Genomic DNA, 18674 nt, shown 5'->3' with positions numbered 1-18674 from the left:
TGGAACAGGTCTAGTGAATTGTTGGAAATGCCAGTCTAGGAATCACAGAAAAACATGAAAAATCGCAGGTTTAACCTTAGTCGTGTTCATTCATCTTCAAACCCACGCGCCCAGCAAGTGACCAAGAGTTTGTAGCCATGTGTAGCGTGCATACGGAGTCTGCACTGCGCTCTGAAAGCGCGAGGGATTCTGTTATACTGTACTCTCATTGGCTGGTTTACGCGATGACGCAGAAATATGAGCCACCTGCACGCGATACCGGTGTTTCCCGGAGAATAAATGCTGCCTGGAAGCCAAGCATCCCCAAAAGTGAACACTTGAACTATACTCAATTTCACTACATCAGTTCTGGAAATACTGTGTACACCCATTATTTGCACACAAATGTTAGGCTACAGCACATTTACATTTGAGTAATTTAAGATGCTCTTATCCAGAGCAATTAGGGCTAAGTGCCTTGCTTTCGGTTACTGGCCCAATACAAAACTAAATTGCCCAATGCAGTACTATTTGCAATCATCCATAATGAAAATGTGCATCTCTTGGTTCCATTCTATTTCCTATGTAAGCAAATAAGAATGCACTGCACTCACATCTCATTATCCCATCAGGTCAACAATGCCTATGAGTAACAGTTATTTTACAACATGGTAATGATACCCCTTTGAGCAGTCAAAAATAAAATCACAATCTTTATTATTCAAGGTTCAATTTATAAAAACATTATTTGAGTCAAATGCTTCAGTTCAGGGTCAGAATAATGTGCTAACATAACAGTAGTAGCCACACTACAGAACAAAATATATAAAATGGAGACGAGTCTGTGTCTAGGATAAAGGGGGTGTTTGTGTTCACCCTTATTGAATCCTATCCTCACACAAACTGAAAACAGGTCATGTGACAGACTAGTTTGATTTATGTAGATTTTTTCGGCTTCTTTTTCTCTGCCTCCTCCTCTTTCTCCTTCTCGATTTCAGCCACAAGGGTTTCAATTTCTTTAGACTCCAAAAGCTGATAAAGATGTACAAAACAGGGAATTAGTAATGATTTCAAATGAGAATTAATTGTTCAGTTAACTGCTTTTAGTGTTTGTGTGTGTACCTTCAGTGGCTGATTCCTCCTGATCACTGCCAGCTCAATGTTCTTTCCTCCTGACTGAACAACCTGTAAGCATAGGGTCAGGAGGTAAGCATGTTCATTACAATCAACACCCATTAGTGACTTAGTTGCCCAATTCACATTATAGGGTCAACATAAACCATATTGTTCCCGGCTCAGATATTTTAATTTCCAGAAACTATGGTAGATGGGTAATCAGGCCAGCCTAGTACAGCTTGCCTTGTTGGCCTTCTAGTGTGAATCAAGCAAATGTTAGTGCCTTATGTTAGCCTACCTCCAGCAGGGCTTTGATGGCCAGCTTTATAGCCTCGTTGTCAGTAGCGATGGCCTCGTCTGTGTAGTTCTTCTCCAGAAACTCCCGGACAGTCTTTGCACTGCGACCGATAGAATTGGCCTGCAGGGGAGAAGTTTGAGAGGTAACACATAGAAAATGGAACACTAAGAATAAACCACACCCCCAAAGTGAAAAATTCACCAAACAGATTGGATAATGCCAGCATTAGTGTGCGGGCCTGTGTGTTATGTTTTCTACCCATTTAGCAGGATAGCAGAGTGTGATCTACTATACATAAGAGAGAGGACAGTGTTACACACCTTCCAGGCATGATATGTTCCAGATGGGTCCGTTTGGTAGAGTCGTGGGGTTCCATCGTTGTCAAAGCCCACGATCAGAGCAGAGATACCGAAAGGTCTGCGTCCATTACTCTGTGTGTAGCGCTGAAGGGGGGGATAAAGAGAGAGACTCACACACTTACTCAATGGGTTTGACTGTGTGAGAGACTGCCTGGATCATGTTCATTAGGCACCCAATGGAAGAAAACAATGAAACCAGGATGACTACCACTACCAAGAAACATTCATTTCTATGGCAGTGAAGCATGTTCATACCAGTGTGTTTTGCATGCAGTCTACCTGTTTGAGTGTGGCAATGTGGCGTGTGATATACTCCACAGTAACAGGGTCCTCTACAGTAAGCCGGTGGCTCTGACACTCCACCCTGGCTCTGTTGATAACGATACGAGCATCGGCCGTCAGACCTAGAAGGACAGAAGAGAGGGACAATGTCTGAGTCACAACATTCTACATTTCAGGCCTTTTACTCAAAACTGACACAAAATACCTGCTTTTCGACTAACAAAACCAGTTCTGCATCTGAAATCAAATCAAAGTTTATTGAAAACCAGTGAGAACTACAGCAAGGCTCAATAAAAACTAGCTAACTAGGCGAATCAGACTGATAACAGGTGGTTAGGACTGGGTGTGTGAGTAAATGGATGGTCTTACCTGCAAATGCCATACAGACATGATCATCAAGTGCACATATCTTGCGTACAGTCCTCTCGTCTTGGAGTTTAGCTACAGACTTTTTCTCAACACCCAAAACGACAATGTCTTTCCCTCTGATGCCCACCTGCACAAAATAACAATGATTAGTCAGCATATTACCATGTTCTGAAATGCGCATTGCGACTGCAATAAAAACAACGTTGAACAAAACCTGTTTGCTAGCTAGCTGGGCTAGTTGGAGGGTTAGCAATTACATGCAAGTCATGCTGTCCCCGCTGAATGTGTATCTCGTTGTTAGCAAGTTAGCTATATTGAATAATCATCTAATCTAGCTAATTCAGCTATCAATTGTCAGGTCAAATTCACAAAGCAAATGAAGTAACGTTATGACAAATGCAAGAGAGTGAAAAGTAACTAAAGATAACGTTAGCCTTGCTAAATTGGCTAGCTAGCTAACTTAGCTAGTAGTAATAACACTCACCGCAGTAGAGCCTTTTTTCACAGCCTCTTGTGCATATTCCACTTGAAACAGGTGTCCATCGGGGGAAAATACTGTTATAGCTCTATCATATCTAGCGGCCATCTCTAACTACTAAGAAAAGTTAAAATACGAAGAAGTATTCACTTGTTAGCCAAATAAACCGCTGAGGATTTTGACTGGTACAAATCTGCGCATGCGGTTCAAGCTACACACCAGCGGTTGGTGCGATTGGACAGAAAGGACTAACCGGACGTCCACAAAACATCAATTTGAAGAAGAGATATTTTACAATTAAATGGTAAACTAGTTAGCTATTTTGAGGTATTCAGTGGTGAAATTCATTGAACCCATGTGTTTGATATCATTTCACTACTCTGCTCCAGCCATTACCACGAGCCTGTCCTTGCCAAGGACTAGACCCCTTTTTTTTTCAATTTTCTCCTAAAATGACATACCCAAATCTGTAGCTCCATGACCTGAAGCCAGGATATGCATATTCTTGATACCGTTTGAAAGGAAACACTTTGAAGTTTGTGGAGATGTGACATTAATGTAGGAGAATAACACATTAGACCTGATTTAAAGATAATAAACAAAACAAATGTTTGTTTTTTTTTGTTCCATCATCTTGCTAGAGAAAGCAAGAGAAAAGCCAAACATTGAGAAATGATTATAGGTGTAATCTAGGTGTTGTCCACAAGATGACAGCAGTGTGTGCAAAGGTTCAGACCGATCCAGTGAAGAATTACATCATTACACAATAGCTTGTATCAAGTCTGCCAGGAGTTCGCCAAAATATTCAGAATTGGTCACTTTTCCATTTAACAAGGTGCTACCAACCTATGCTTGAAGAAGATACGTCTCAACTGTCAGTCATCACATGATGTACTGGACAAGAAAGCTTTTTTTAAATTTTTTTTTACTTTACTTAACTCTTGGTAAGTGTCTCTCAGCTATTTTAGCTAATTGAAGTGTGTTTGTAAATGCATTTACAATACATGAATTGGCTACTACCCAACCCTAATTAGTCAATTAATTGTACTTGGTCCAGTGAAGAAATTCAGATTTAAGGAATAGTCACTGAGGCTCAGTAAGAGGATACAATTCTAAAAGTCTTAATTAATCTTAATTAACAATTTGTTATTATTATAAAGTATGTGGACACCTGCTCATCAAACATCTCATTCCAAAATCATAGGAATTAATATGGAGTTGGTCCCCCTTTTCTGCTATAACAGCCTCCTCTTCTGGGAAGGCTTTCTACTAGATGTTGGAATATTGTCACGGGGACTTGCTTCCATTCAGCCACAAGAGCATTAGTGAGGTCGGGCACTGATGTGCGATTTGGCCTGGCTCGCAGCCGAACATCCCAAAGGTGTTAGATGGGGTTGAGGTCAGGGCTCTGTGCAGGCCAGTCAAGTTCTTCCACACAGATCTCAACAAACCATTTCTGTATGGACCTCGCTTTGTACACGGGGGCATCGTCATCCTGAAACAGGAAAAAGCGCCTTCCCCAAACTGTTGCCACAAAGTTGGAAGCACAGAATCATCTGATGTCATTGTATGCTTTAGCGTTACAATTTCCCCTTCACTCGAACCATGAAAAACAGCCCCAGACCAATATTCCTCCCTCACCAAACTTTACAGTTGGCACTATGCATTCGGGCAGGTAGCATTCTCCTGGCATCCACTAATCCCAGATTAGTCCGTCAGACTGCCAGATGGTGGCGCGTGATTCATCACTCCAGAGAGGTGTTTCCACTGCACCAATGGTGACGAGCTTTACACAACTCCAGCCGACACTTGGCATTGCGTATGGTGGTCTTTGGCTTTTGTGCGGCTGCTCGGCCATGGAAACCCATTTCATAAAGCTACCGACTAACAGTCCTTTTGTTGACGTTGCTTCCAGATGCAGTTTGGAACTCTCGCGCTTCAGCGATCCCGTTCTGTGAGCTCGTGTGGCCTACCACTTTGTGGCTGAGCCGCTGTTGCTCCTAGACATTTCCACTTCACAATAACAGCACTTACAGTTGACCAGGGCAGCTCTAGCAGGGCATACATCTGACAAACTGACTTGTTGGAAAGGTGGCATTTGATTACTGTGCCGAGTTGAAAGTCACTGAGCTCTTCAGTAAGGCCCTTCTACAGCCAGTGTTTGTCTATGGAGATTGCATGGCTGTGTGGCTGAAATAGTAGAACGCACTAATTTGAAAGGGTAGTCTACATACTTTTGGCCATGTAGTGTATATTAGTTTTTTTTTATTATTTTATTACAGCTGGCACCAAATGTTATAATGTCCTCTTAACCCCTCAGGTCATTCTCCATGGAGATGCACTCTGTAGCAGAGTTCCACAAAGTCCCAATGAGAAGCATCCCCCGGCCCACACACCACTCAGGTGACTGATAACCTAGCATTTCAGTATAGATTCCCAGACCCAGATTAAGCCTAGTCCTGGATTAACATTTACTTTCAATGGATATTCTAATTTTAGTATGATTATATGTGTATATATAAATAAACTCATCAAAAAAAGAAACGTCCCTTTTTCAGGACCCTGTCTTTCAAAGATATATTCAATGTAAATTGTTTAAACACTGTTTCTCATGCATGTTCAATGAACCATAAACAGTTAATGAACATGCAGCTGTGGAACGGTCGTTAAGACACTAACAGCTTACAGACGGTAGGCAATTAAGGTCACAGTTATGAAAACTTAGGACACTAAAGAGGCCTTTCTACTGACTCTGAAAAACACCAAAAGAAAGATGCCCAGGGTCCCTCCCTGCTCATCTGTGTGAACATGCCTTAGGCATGCTGCAAAGAGGCATGAGGACTGCAGATGTGGCCAGGGCAATTAATTGCAATGTCCGTACTGTGAGATGCCTAAGACAGCGCTACAGGGAGACAGGACGGACAGCAGATCGTCCTCACAGTGGCAGACCACGTGTAACACCTGCACAGGATCGGTACATCCGAACATCACACCTGCGGGACAGGTACAGGATGGCAACAACTGCATGAGTTACAACAGGAATGCACAATCCCTTCATCAGTGCTCAGACTGTCCGCAAAGCCTGAGAGAGGCTGAACTGAGGGCTTGTAGGCCTGTTGTAAGGCAGGTCCTCACCAGACATCATCGGCAACAACATCACCTATGGGCACAAACCTACCGACGCTGGACCAGACAGGACTGGCAAAAAGTGCTCTTCACTGACAAGTTGTGGTTTTGTCTCACCAGGGATGATGGTCGGATTTGCGTTTATCGTCGAAGGAATGAGCGTTACACTGAGGGCCTGTACTCTGGAGCGGGATTGATTTGGAGGTGGAGGGTCCGTCATGGTCTGGGGAGGTGTGTCACAGCATCATCGAACTGAGCTTGTTGTCATTGCAGGCAATCTCAGCGCTGTGCGTTACAGGGAAGACATCCTCCTCCTTAATGTGTTACCCTACTTGCAGGCTCATCCTAACATGACCCTCCAGCATGACAATGCCATCAGCCATACTGCTCGTTCTGTGCATGATTTCCTGCAAGACAGGAATGTCAGTGTTCTGCCATGCCCAGCAAAGAGCCCGGTTCTCAATCCCATTGAGCACGCCTGGGACCTGTTGGATCGGAGGGTGAGGGCTAGGGCCATTCCCCCCAGAAATGTCAGAGAACTTGCAGGTGCCTTGGTGGAAGAATGGGGTAACAGCTCACAGCAAGAACTGGCAAATCTTGTGCAGTCCATGAGGAGGAGATGCACTGCAGTACTTAATGCAGCTGGTGGCCACACCAGATACTGTTACTTTTGATTTTGACCTCCCCTTTGTTCAGGCACATTATTCAATTTATTTTAGTCACATGTCTGTGGAACTTGTTCAGTTTGCCTCAGTTGTTGAATCTTATGTTCATACAAATATCTACACATTAAGTTTGATGAAAATAAACGCAGTTGACAGTTACTTTTCTTTGCTGATATATATATTAATGTGCCCATGAGTTTCTAGTACAGAGACCACATGGTTCAAGAGAAAATTGCCTAATTAATGGGGGATGGGGAAGCATCTAATCATCAATGGCATTATTTTCAGTTAACTCTGCAACTCTTCCCACTGATTTCTTTCACAACAACTGCCGCCAGTTAGACTCCAAAACATTGGCAAGAAATACTGTAAATATATATTTCATGCTGAAACCCTCATATTAAACACCAATGGTTTATATTTAGGATAATGTTTTACAACTGTCACTCTATAAAATATTTTACATGTGGTAAGGCCACACAAAGGGCCAGAGGTTATTATGCACCTGTACAAATCTTAAATACGCAAAAGTGCCACTAGGTGTCTTGATAGATTAGATTACGTAGAATCCTCCAACATTCTGGTAGTTCACTGGTAAACTGGAAATACATCCAGTAGTATACCCTTCCTTCACAACCCTAGTCAAGACTGTTGCATGCCTAAAGCCAAAAATAACTAATAATAAGTTGCCTTATTTGGTGTTTCAAATTGTGAAATAATAATGAACTTTATCCTAATTGTGTGAAAAATAACAAAAGAAATGCACCATTTCCTTTATATTGTTCAGCTCACCAATGTTTGTTTGTTACCCTTTACTCAGCATCTATGTTATTGTTGACATATTGTCATGTTTAATGCAGCATCTGCAGCCCTTAAATAATTGTTTTGTTAATATCTTGTTTGTTGAATTGCTAACACTTGTCCTGGTTCAATAAATCCTGACATTAGTGAAATTGTCAGTTCTTTACAAAACATTTTCATTATCAAGGGAAATAAAGTATACGATTTAACAGAAAACAATAACATTTACACTGTGGGTACAACCCAAAAGACTGTAAAGAGAGATGTGTGGACAATTGCAGGTAGGGTTGCCTTTCATAAGAAGAAAATGGTCTTCAATATGGTTATTACTCTGTTACACACCCTTATAAAGAGTATGGGGGAATTCAGCCGTGAATCCATCACGATAAGTAGTATTCCCATCATAAGATAGCATGTCTGTTTTCCTAGGGTCCATGCAATCCTGGGTCCTTGGGAGATCCCTACCACATTGAAATTTAAAAGGGGTAGCGGTTTAGGGTACGGACATCCCAAGGATTCCAGACAGCACAGACAGTTTTCCTGGGCCCTCTTGTCCAGTAACGTTGCTCCTACGTGCTGGTTGGCCGTCCTTGGTTCAGGGCTAGGCCCTCTCGTCAAATACCATGACTCCAGGTTGTCTCAGACCGCCTGGCTGTCACACGACCCCTCTCTGGTCCTCGTGGGAGCGCTGGTGGAAGACAAAGGAGATGGCAGCGTCCCAGGAGGCCTGCAGTATGGGGTCTCTCAGGCCCCTCTTGTCAGAGCAGTGTTGCCACTGGGACAGGTCACAGGTACAATCAGAGTCCTCAGGAGGGGGCCGCACCTGTCGCCCATTCACACAGCGCCGACAGCGGAACCTGGCAGGGGCACAGGAGACAGAATAGTTAACATTAGTGAACTCTTCCAAAGAGGGAGGATGTAACAACCTCCAAGAATTGACCGCAACCATCTTTAAATTACTGTCAATGGGCTCTGCCTACTGCTGCGAACTGTGTTTGTACCAGTCGTGTGTGTGTACCTGTCATGCGTGTCACTGGTGGTCTCCTCACTGAGATGAAAGAGTTCTCGTAGCTCCCCCAGAGAGAAGTGTCTCTCCACATCCTGCTCTTCGTCCACCACACAGCTGCTCAGAGCCTTCTTATGGGCCTGCCTCTGAAGGATCTTCTCCTCAATTGTCCCCGTCTGCAGGAACACACATTCACACAGAGCAACTGTCAGTCATACACGTGACTTAAAACACCATTTTGATAGTTCAATTGCAAATACCACCATGCTCCATACCGAGGCGAGTCTCCCCTCCCTCCCCAAGCACTTGGAAAAGCGATATAAATCAAATGAATGAATTAACTCATTTGTGGCCGACACCACTTTTCAGTATGATACTCTCTCTAGTCATTCTCTGTTCTACTCACTGAAAGCAGTCTGTAGATGTAGCAGGTCTTTTTCTGTCCGTCTCTCCAGACTCGAGCCATGGCTTGCTCGTCATTGGCTGGGTTCCAGTCAGGGTCAAACATCACCAGGCGATTAGCACCAATCAGATTCAGGCCACACCCCCCAGCTTTGCTGCTCAGCATAAATATGAACTCTGGGCTCTGAGTGAGAGAGATGTCATGTAAATACTTATGATCAAACAAACTCTTATAGCAAGATGCCATTTACAACATGTTCACTACCTACAGATGGGCTGTTGAACCTCTCCACTATCTTTGCTCTCTTCTTGATGGACATTGTGCCATCAAGCCGAACGTAGAGGTATCTGATCAAAAGAAGAAAGTGGTTTCTTTCCATTCTCAAAGTTCATTTTCAAGAATAACTGAAAACAATGGATGTGACAGCTCCTGTGTCAGTTCCTTTCTTACCTTCGAGTTCGACAGAGCTTCTCAAAGAGGTCCAGTGTTTGTGTGTAGTTGGAGACCAACACCACTTTGTCACTGGTGGTGCTTCTGGTCATGGCCAGGATATAGTCCAGAACCAGCATTTTACCTGGAGGAAAGTTCAACGTCATTATAGATCCCACATTAACAATGGGGTGATTATAAATAATTATAAAATCAGATGGTTCAAGCCCTGAATGCTGATTAAACTGGAAACACTTATCTCCCTCACTAGCTTTAAGCACCAACTGTCAGAGCAGCTCACAGATTACTGCACCTGTACATAGCCCACCTATAATTTAGCCCAAACAACTACCTCTTTCCCTACTGTATTTAATTTATTTATTTATTTTGCACCCCCATTATTTTTATTTCTACTTTGCACATTCTCCCATTGCAAATCTACCATTCCAGTGTTTTACTTGCTATATTGTATCTACTTTGCCACCATGGCCTTTTTGCCTTTACCTCCCTTATCTCACCTCATTTGCTCACATTGTATATAGACTTGTTTATACTGTATTATTGACTGTGTGTTTGTTTTACTCCATGTGTAACTCTGTGTCGTTGTATGTGTCGAACTGCTTTGCTTTATCTTGGCCAGGTCGCAATTGTAAATGAGAACTTGTTCTCAACTTGCCTACCTGGTTAAATAAAGGTGAAATAAAATAAAATTGGCTGAAAGCCGTGGTATATCAGACTGTATACCATTGGTATGACACTTATTTTTGTTTGTAACCAGTTTATAATAGAAATAAGCCACCTCTGGGGTTTGTGGTATATGGCCAATGTACCATGGCTAAGGGTTGTGTCCAAGCACTCCGCGTTACATTGTGCGTAAGAACAGCCCGTAGCTGTGGAATATTAGCCATATACCACACTCCTCAGGCCTTATTGCTTATTTATAAGGGGATAATGTAATGAATTATATCTGCGAGTTCTAAGTGTTACCTGTCCCTAATCCTTCCAAAATGGAAATAATGTGTTCTTACCAGAAAGCTGTGGCTCCACAGCCTTGGTGGAGTATCCTGTAGGGAAGAGATTCAGGGCCCCATCGAAGCCCTCATCTCGCTCCACACACTTATCATAGATGAGAGCCGGGTCTGGGAGGCAAAGGAGAAATAAGTCACAATACAACAGACCAACAAACACTGACGCAAAACCAAACAGCTAACAAATGGATATCCACACACACAGGACAGAAATGTACATGGGAGGACGTCACTAATAATAAAATAAAGACAGTACATATAAGAAAGCACCAGTTGATTTGTTGTCGTTTGTGGACACTTACGGTTACAGAGCTTCTTGAGAGAGGTGATGGAGGACAGAGAGGAGACACTGATCTTGCCCTGCTGCTGCAGTGTCTGTAAGGGCTTAGCCTGCCTCAGGAACAGTTTATACAGCTCTGACTGGAGGGGGGTCAGCCTGCAGAGAACACGCAAATATTAAGCCGTCAACAATACAGGCTTTTAAATCTTTCCACTAAATGAGAGTGCCTTGATTACTTCTGGAAGTTTGGTTGCACAAATACTTTTTTGGTATTGTTTACTATCCAACATCAACTTATTTTTATAGTATACATTTGTAATTAGTTGAACCACGACACCATTATTTGTGACACTAAACACACCTGTTAATTACCATCAGAAATACCATTATCAGTGGTCAGTTGCAATCAATACATATAATAAAATCTTAAAATGTAAAAATACATGAAAATGGAAGAGTGACCTGCAACAGACGACCTGCTCGATCTTAACAGGAAGATACTTTGAGAGGATGTCTGAGGTTCTCCGAATCAAGCATCTAAAACCACCAAGGAGAGAAAAATATTAAGTATAGGGCTGTGACGATAGCAGTATCACAAAAGTTTTTCCATGGTAAAAATGAAAACACGAAGCACACCAAACACTCTGGCCCTTTAAAAACCTACTGTATGTAAAATAGTGTGCTATAGAAAATAAATAAAATGGGAGTCTGGATGACAACATAAGGATTTTGGTTTTCCTAAAGTTTCATGTTTTGCTTCCTTGCCACGATACTAACGAGTATCACGAACTGGTATTGTCCCGGACATATTAAGTAGTTATGTTTTGCCTGACTAAAGCGACCGACTTGCTCACTGTGTACCATGTGGGTCTGCGCTTCAGCCAAGCTAAGATATATTAGGCAGATAGTCTGAAAATACACATGACCATAAAGATGTCCATTGTGTTGTAGGTAAACTATTAAGTCTTCAGCAAAGTGTGAGGTTTACCCATTGACAATGCTGATCAGCTCCTTGAGTTTCTCCTCTCCAACCTGCCTGTCTTTGCCGCTGGCGTCTGCATCACGACCCTTCAGGATGGGGAGCTCAAAACGCTTCTTAAACTCCTGGGCTGTTCCTGAGAAGGGAAAGAAACCACAGGAGGACAGTTAGAAGGCAGAGAAGGGGAGATCTAACCGACCTCATTTAACATGTCTCTCCGTCTATTCAGAAAGCATACATACCTTAGAAATTTTCACATCAACTTTTTATAGAATTTTGTCCATTTGCCTCCATGTAGTGTCATCTTACCCAGGATGCCAGCGTTGACAAAGTGCACCAGACTGAAGTATTCCAGCAGGTCATTCTGAATGGGAGTGCCTGAGATAAGCACCCTCCTCTGGGCACTCATAGCATTCAGAGCCTGGTACGTCTGGTTGTCCGAGTTCTTCAGCCGATGACCCTACAGGGTGCACAAGGAACAAGGTGTTATTGGCATAACCAGGTTAAATCAAATCTGGAAATGAACACAATATATTACAACTATTACTACTTGTATATGGTCCATTTGAGGATAACATCAATCCAAGATCAGCACCACATTGTGAATATTGGCCTACATCTCCTCGTCACGGTACCTCATCACAGATGACAAGTCCCACTTTTCCTTTGTGTAGAACTTCAGCATGAAGCCGGAACGTCTCGTATGAAATGATCAGGATTGGAGTAGGAACCCTCAAGCCATGCTGGGTCATGAAGTTCACTGTCAAGCACATAAACCCAGTTCACTGTCAAGCACATCAAATGTTAACATTGAACTGGGTTTACTTTATTCTTATTTATTTAGCCTGAATAGTCCACTAAGTAACAATTGTCACCGTTTCCCCAGGGAGTCCTGGGAACAACCATGCCACTGCTAAAAGTATTGCCACAACAGGAATAATGCTTAATGGTCAAAACAAACCTACCTAGTTTTTTGTCTATCTCATCCTTGGATCCCCCATCGATGGCCACCGGTGTGATGCGCCCGCCCAGCCACTTTCCCACCTCGTTGTACCAGTTACGAACCAAACTGGAGGGTGAAACAACAATGGCCTTGTCTATCTCAGGCTTGGCATCAGGACTCTGGCGCAGCAGGGTCCACATGAGGGCAATACACTGCAGGGTTTTCCCCAGCCCCATCTCATCAGCCATGATGCAGCCATACGAGTCGGCAATACGTCTCCCGGTCACACAGTCCCACAGGAATTTCACTCCCTGACAGAATACAACAAAATCTGGTTATTAGAAACAAACGTATACACAAATACAATTAAGTGTGCTCTGGGCCCTGGTCAAAACTAGTGCACTATATAGGGAATAAGGTGCCATTTGGGACACAGAAAAGTATCAAGATTTACAAAGAGACTGTACCTCTCTCTGATGGGGTCTGAGGACCTTTCCAAGGACTGGATCCACGACAACATGTACAGGCAGTTTATCTCTGCACACAGAGAGACATATTAATAAACTTCTACTACAACATGTCATTTTGTGCAAAGTTATCACCAAAAGTCTGATCTTTATAACGATCTGAGACCATAACTGAGCTATTGACTTCACATCACCCTGTTTTTCCTAATCTCTCCCTACCATAATTGTGCCACGGACTACACATCAACATTTTCTAATCCCTCCCTAAATATTGAGATTAACTCACTTCTCTGCTTTTATCAGCTCATGAGCGCTCAGCACTGGAGGCTCATAGAGGACCAGTGCACCGTTTTCAAATGGGTCGTGAAGAGACTTCCTTACCCCCGCACGCTTCAGTCCTAGTGCTCTTATCCCCAGAGAGCCTATAGAACAAACACAATACCATTGTAATAGATAGATCCATTACTTAGCATAATATATTGAGCCTGTTCCTAAAGATAGTCATATAGAGATATGTGGAGAAGACCTAGGGTAGCAACATTGATTTGACATATTTACTTACCTGTGTAATTGGGGATGGGGATTTTAAAAGGTTTTGAGAGAATACTTCGAATTAAGGCTTCCTGTAAAGACAATACATCCATGAACAAAGTACTTCAAAATGATTGGCATGTCTATAGCAGCATTATACTGATTGTTTGTGTAAGCATATGCCACACACTTGTCAAATTAATTTATGCGTCAAAATGACCATACTCACGTGTGCATTGCTGTCCACACATACAGGCTGGTTGGTCAACTGTGTCAAAGGCTTTCTGAAGGGAGAGATATAGCTTTCTCTGCTTTCATTTCCTCCCTTCTTTCTTTTGGTCTGAAACAACATGTGTTACCCTATCTGCTTGACAATGAAATATAAGTAGGACATCATAGTCAAAATGGATGAGTATCTGATCAACCCAAACATAACTTACATCTTCTTCTGGATTCCAATCCTCATCCTCGGACGAATCTCCTCCATGCTTCCTTTTGGCAACCTGGCTTGGTGCTAGGCTTCTCCTCTGTCATGACATAATACACATTTGAGTAGACCATTTAATGTCACAAATAATTTCTCTCTGCTCCTCCTTATGTCAAAATAAATGTTCCCCCACAAGCCTCATGCATGCATATATATATATATAGAGACATATGGCGCACATGTAGGATTTTTGTTGTTGACATGAAGTGAAGTAGAGACAAAAGGGATTTGTCAGGTGAGGAAATAGAGAACCATTCAGAAAACCAGTCTGTTCGCAGTTTGGATTATTTTGGATATGGTGTCTCAAATTCCGCGCTGCATAAGGACCAACCACCAAGGAAACCGGTAGAGTGAGATCAAATTGAATTGTATTCAACATTCTGGCTATGCACTTCGCTAACTAGCTAACGTTAGCGAGCTAGCAACTGCTGCTTCGATAACAAGCGTATTAGCAACGAACTACTTACCATTTTCCTCGTCTCTGGTGATCAATGGGGTGGTTAGGATATGATAACTGCTGTAGATGAATAGTTAAGTTGACAAAAGATACATGACAGTTGCTACAACAATTGATTAGCTAGCTAGCTAGACTCCCATTCTCCGTGGTTTGTTTACGTCTGTTAAATATCCCGCGCGCAGGTTGCACAATCATATGGCGACCGTTAAGGCTCAAACAATAATTATCGTTTTGGAAATACAGTGTGGGAAAAAGCTCATAGGCCATCATTGGCCACCAGGGGACCTACTGAGACAAGCTATGCAGCACTCAGTTGACAACACATTACACATGTGAGATTATAATGTTGAATGACAGTTTTATTCAGTAGTTTTATCAGTATCCATTATTTTGTCATGATTAAAAGCATGTGTCTAGCTGTGTCTTCTTTATGTTATGTTATTGATATCTGCTCATAGACCACAATTCACAGAGCTGGGAAACCCTAACAAATATTGAATTCACCTTTTACCAGTGTTGCGGTAATTTAACTATATTGTGCAGTAGCTTGGTGGTATTTGAACTAAATTCAAATCTAGGTAGTGTTTTCAGTAGTTTTAATAACTTTTTTGCCATGTAGTGGTCAGCTAACTACTGTAACTACACTACTTTTTATCTGAAAAGAAAATACAGGTGAAGTAGGCAATCTTTTCCTTTTTTTGCATAAGACCTGCATAAATCTCACTTGAAACATGTTTTGGGGTGTTTAATAGGCTAAATTACACACTATGTTAACGTATGACCCAAACGTGATCTGCCCTTAAAATTTGCAGTCTATGACAATTTTTCACTAAATAGTTTGGATGTAGTGAACTACTTTTTCAGAGCAACTTTACTTAAGTAAATAATATGTTTCTTAAGGGTAGCTGTAGTGTAGCTTAACTTCTTCCAGTGTGAAGTGATTGGTAGCTTGGTAAACTATATTTTCAGAGTAGCTTCCCCAACACTGTCTTTTACTGAATTGATTGCTAGGTAAAGATTATGCTACTTCAAGTGTGAAAAGCTTAAATATCTTTATCATCACCGTTCATCTCTGTGTTTGGGCATCTGTACCACACCTGTGTTAACATGGAGTTAATGTTCCTACAGCCAGTGCAGATCTCCCATTCACATGTCTGATAAGAAACATAAGAGTTTCCATAAACTCTGCAAGGTTTCTCCACAGCCTCCCCTTATCCCTTGTAAACCAGGATCAGAGAACATGGGGGCAGGGCAGAGCTGGGTGTGGTAAGGTGAGGTGAGGTCTAGGTAACCACTGACCTGGCCGGCTGCCACGGTGTGTGCATCCCAAATGGCACTCCATTATCTATTTAGTGCTCTACTTTTGACCAGGGTCCATGGGGATCTGGTTAAAAGTAGTGCACTATGTAGGGAATGGGGTTCCATATGGGATACAAGTTGAGGGTTTCTCAATCAGCTTCTGTTTTATTGTGGTCTGTCTTTCTCTCATGCAAGGCTATATGGGACGTGGGCAGGTGAAAGGACAGGTGATAAGATCCAGGGTCAGGTTCCTATTTTAGACACCTGGGTCATTACCATTATCTCTGACTGAATCTAGACTGAACTAGGCTGATCTGCAGCATCACTGACTGAGTCTAGACTAAACTAGGCTGAACTGCAGCATCACTGACTGAGTCTAGACTAAACTAGGCTAGTCTGCAGCATCACTGACTGAGTCTAGACTGAACTAGGCTGATCTGCAACATCACTGACTGAGTCTAGACTAAACTAGGCTAATCTGCAGCATCACTGACTGAGTCTAGACTAAACTAGGCTAGTCTGCAGCATCACTGACTGAGTCTAGATTAAACTAGGCTAGTCTGCAGCATCACTGACTGAGTCTAAACTAAACTAGGCTAGTCTGCAGCATCACTGACTGAGTCTAAACTAAACTAGGCTAGTCTGCAGCATCACTGACTGAGTCTAAACTAAACTAGGCTAGTCTGCAGCATCACTGACTGAGTCTAAACTAAACTAGGCTAGTCTGCAGCATCACTGACTGAATCTGGACTGAACTAGGCTAGTCTGCAGCATCACTGACTGAGTCTAAACTAAACTAGGCTAGTCTGCAGCATCACTGACTGAGTCTAAACTAAACTAGGCTAGTCTGCAGCATCACTGACTGAGTCTAAACTAAACTAGGCTAGTCTGCAGCATCACTGACTGAATCTGGACTGAACTAGGCTAGTCTGCAGCATTTCAATTCATGTGTTAGATTTGGCCCTGGTAGCTAATTACAACACACTATTGTGACAGTGCCAAAATCAAGTAGCTGTTTTGGTTCTGGGGCCGAGATTAGAACACATTTTAGTCTCAATATTGTGAAGACATGCAATGGTGATCAGAATGGTTATATCATATGAAAGCCCTACGTTCTGCCATGGTTGCTCTTCAATGGTCTGAGTGACAGGGCCTCAATTGCAAAAGGAGTTCCCACAGGAGTTTTTTCAATAAGCACAGAGCCAACACCACGTTCTGCACGTCTCTGTAAACTACCACACAAGGCAAGTCTTGTTCTCTTATCCAACACCATCAAACTCTTGATAGACCGTTTCTCTTGCATGAACACCTTTACTGTTAAGATAAGACCCCTTTTTAAACCATGAGGCAGGCCCCAGTGTTGCCCAGTAATGCCCCACTCTGTATGACAATGTGCTGTCATCTGTCTATGCTACAGCACATTGCATGACTCCCCGATTACACATCCACCACACACAGTCAGCGTGAGGACCTGCTCTAGGAGGTGCAAATCTACATTCTGATCTCTTTACTGTACCCCTGAAGAGAGAACACAGTGTAATAATAATATCTCACAGCCACAGGGCAGGTGGCCAAACAACTTGAGCTCAGGCAGGGTGTAAATAGTCCAGTGTTTTGGGAATGAAGAACCTGCCTCCTGTTCAATCCATTAACAAATACATGGGAGAAACAAAGAAGCCAAAGAGTTATTGATGAATGAACTCAGATCTGCATTCAGTCCTGGGCAATTCCATGGTCACAGTGATGCTGAATTTTTCACTTTAAAATGTATGTCAAACAAAAACCAATGATTGCAAAGTTGAACAAACCATACGGCTCTATGCACAAGGACTACTTTTACCAGTTTCCACTGAACATTTCACAAAAAAACATTTACTTGAAGAACTGTGCAGATGCACATTTTGGTAACAGAATGACAGTTTGTGCTGTTTGTGCCGTCATTCTGTTACCAAACTTTGCATCTGCACTGTTCTTCCTTAATTAAAAGCCATTAGTAACAATTACTTATAAATAGTTATGATTACAGTCACAAACATTCTTTGATTAACCTCTGCCTATTGCAGATGTACCATATCTATCTTAAAGCACATTTTTATCAGGGGTAAGGTTAAGTCGGGTGTATGTAAAACAAGGACAGGAGATACATTTCCATATGTAAAGAAGCTTTATTCTTTTAAGAGAAGTACAACAATAGCATCCATGAGACCTTTCAGACATGACAGTAACACAATAACAATAATAACAAGAATAACAATACACTACCATGTCATTATAATATGAATACCAACATGTATTGTCTTCGTTAAACACTGGATAATAAGGTTGTTTTAATAACAGGTAAATGTATGGAACTACAACAAGGTCCCATGAACAGAAGTAGGCCTAGCGCTGTGTCTGACTTAAAAGGGAAAAATTCAACATTTTACAACTTTATATTCATCATCTCCAGCACCTCCTCAACATCAACATATGTGAAAATGGTGCGTTTATATGTTTTGTAGTAAAAAAAAGATGGAGAAAGATAAGTGTTTCTAATGACATCAACCAGTTAGTCGACAATTAGTAGAAAATGCCTACTCACAATTGGTCAAAATCACACAATCCACACCGATGATGTCATTGGAAACACTTATCTACCCCTATCTTTTTACTACAAAACATAGAAATGCACCATTTTCACATATGTTGATGTTGGGGTGATGCTGGAGATGATGAATATGAAGTTGAAAAATTGTGAAGATTCCCTTTAAGCCTAATTTATAACCTACACAAGTAAACAATCAAAGAATGCAATTAACTATGCAAGAGGTAATCCTACATACTTGCGTCGAGTTCCAAATTGCGGGGCTGCACACGTTTGCATATTTTTGCGACAGAACAACGCAGGATTGC

At 42.1% G+C, this 18674-nt stretch overlaps 2 protein-coding genes across 2 annotated transcripts; both read right to left on the bottom strand.

Moving 5' to 3' along the window:
- Nucleotides 1-679: 679 nt before the first annotated feature.
- LOC139410232 (proteasome subunit alpha type-7-like) lies at nucleotides 680-3407 on the bottom strand. Its single transcript, XM_071155703.1, has 7 exons — nucleotides 2888-3407; nucleotides 2404-2530; nucleotides 2032-2156; nucleotides 1714-1836; nucleotides 1394-1513; nucleotides 1102-1164; nucleotides 680-1011 (listed from the first exon to the last, which is right to left on the bottom strand). The coding sequence occupies exons 1-7, from the start codon at nucleotides 2987-2989 to the stop codon at nucleotides 916-918; spliced, it is 756 nt and encodes a 251-aa protein (XP_071011804.1). The 5' UTR covers nucleotides 2990-3407; the 3' UTR covers nucleotides 680-915.
- Nucleotides 3408-7070: 3663 nt separating this feature from the next.
- LOC139410230 (RAD54 like) lies at nucleotides 7071-14672 on the bottom strand. The gene is made up of 18 exons (XM_071155702.1): nucleotides 14494-14672; nucleotides 13980-14066; nucleotides 13769-13879; nucleotides 13571-13631; nucleotides 13295-13430; nucleotides 13009-13078; nucleotides 12564-12852; nucleotides 12234-12358; nucleotides 11908-12058; nucleotides 11608-11734; nucleotides 11082-11156; nucleotides 10642-10775; nucleotides 10340-10450; nucleotides 9333-9456; nucleotides 9151-9229; nucleotides 8886-9065; nucleotides 8492-8655; nucleotides 7071-8330 (listed from the first exon to the last, which is right to left on the bottom strand). The coding sequence occupies exons 1-18, from the start codon at nucleotides 14494-14496 to the stop codon at nucleotides 8129-8131; spliced, it is 2229 nt and encodes a 742-aa protein (XP_071011803.1). The 5' UTR covers nucleotides 14497-14672; the 3' UTR covers nucleotides 7071-8128.
- Nucleotides 14673-18674: the final 4002 nt, after the last annotated feature.

This window comes from Oncorhynchus clarkii, chromosome 5, assembly GCF_045791955.1.
Source record: "Oncorhynchus clarkii lewisi isolate Uvic-CL-2024 chromosome 5, UVic_Ocla_1.0, whole genome shotgun sequence".
NCBI classification, from domain to species: domain Eukaryota; kingdom Metazoa; phylum Chordata; class Actinopteri; order Salmoniformes; family Salmonidae; genus Oncorhynchus; species Oncorhynchus clarkii.
The sequence above is the reverse complement of the archived record's forward strand: the minus strand, read 5'-3'. Positions and strand labels throughout refer to the sequence as shown.

Bases quoted from the DNA above. Each gene is read 5' to 3' on its own strand.
- LOC139410232 (XM_071155703.1), bottom strand. From the start codon at position 2,989: ATGGCCGCTAGATATGATAGAGCTATAACAGTATTTTCCCCCGATGGA. The intron at 1,514-1,713 runs GTGTGTAACACT...TCTCCCCTGCAG, and splicing joins GAACATATCATGCCTGGAAG to GCCAATTCTATCGGTCGCAG. The intron at 1,165-1,393 runs GTAGGCTAACAT...CTATGCTTACAG, and splicing joins CCATCAAAGCCCTGCTGGAG to GTTGTTCAGTCAGGAGGAAA.
- LOC139410230 (XM_071155702.1), bottom strand. The intron at 13,431-13,570 runs GTAAGTAAATAT...TTTGTTCTATAG, and splicing joins CCCCATCCCCAATTACACAG to GCTCTCTGGGGATAAGAGCA. The intron at 12,359-12,563 runs GTAGGTTTGTTT...TGTGCTTGACAG, and splicing joins TGAGATAGACAAAAAACTAG to TGAACTTCATGACCCAGCAT.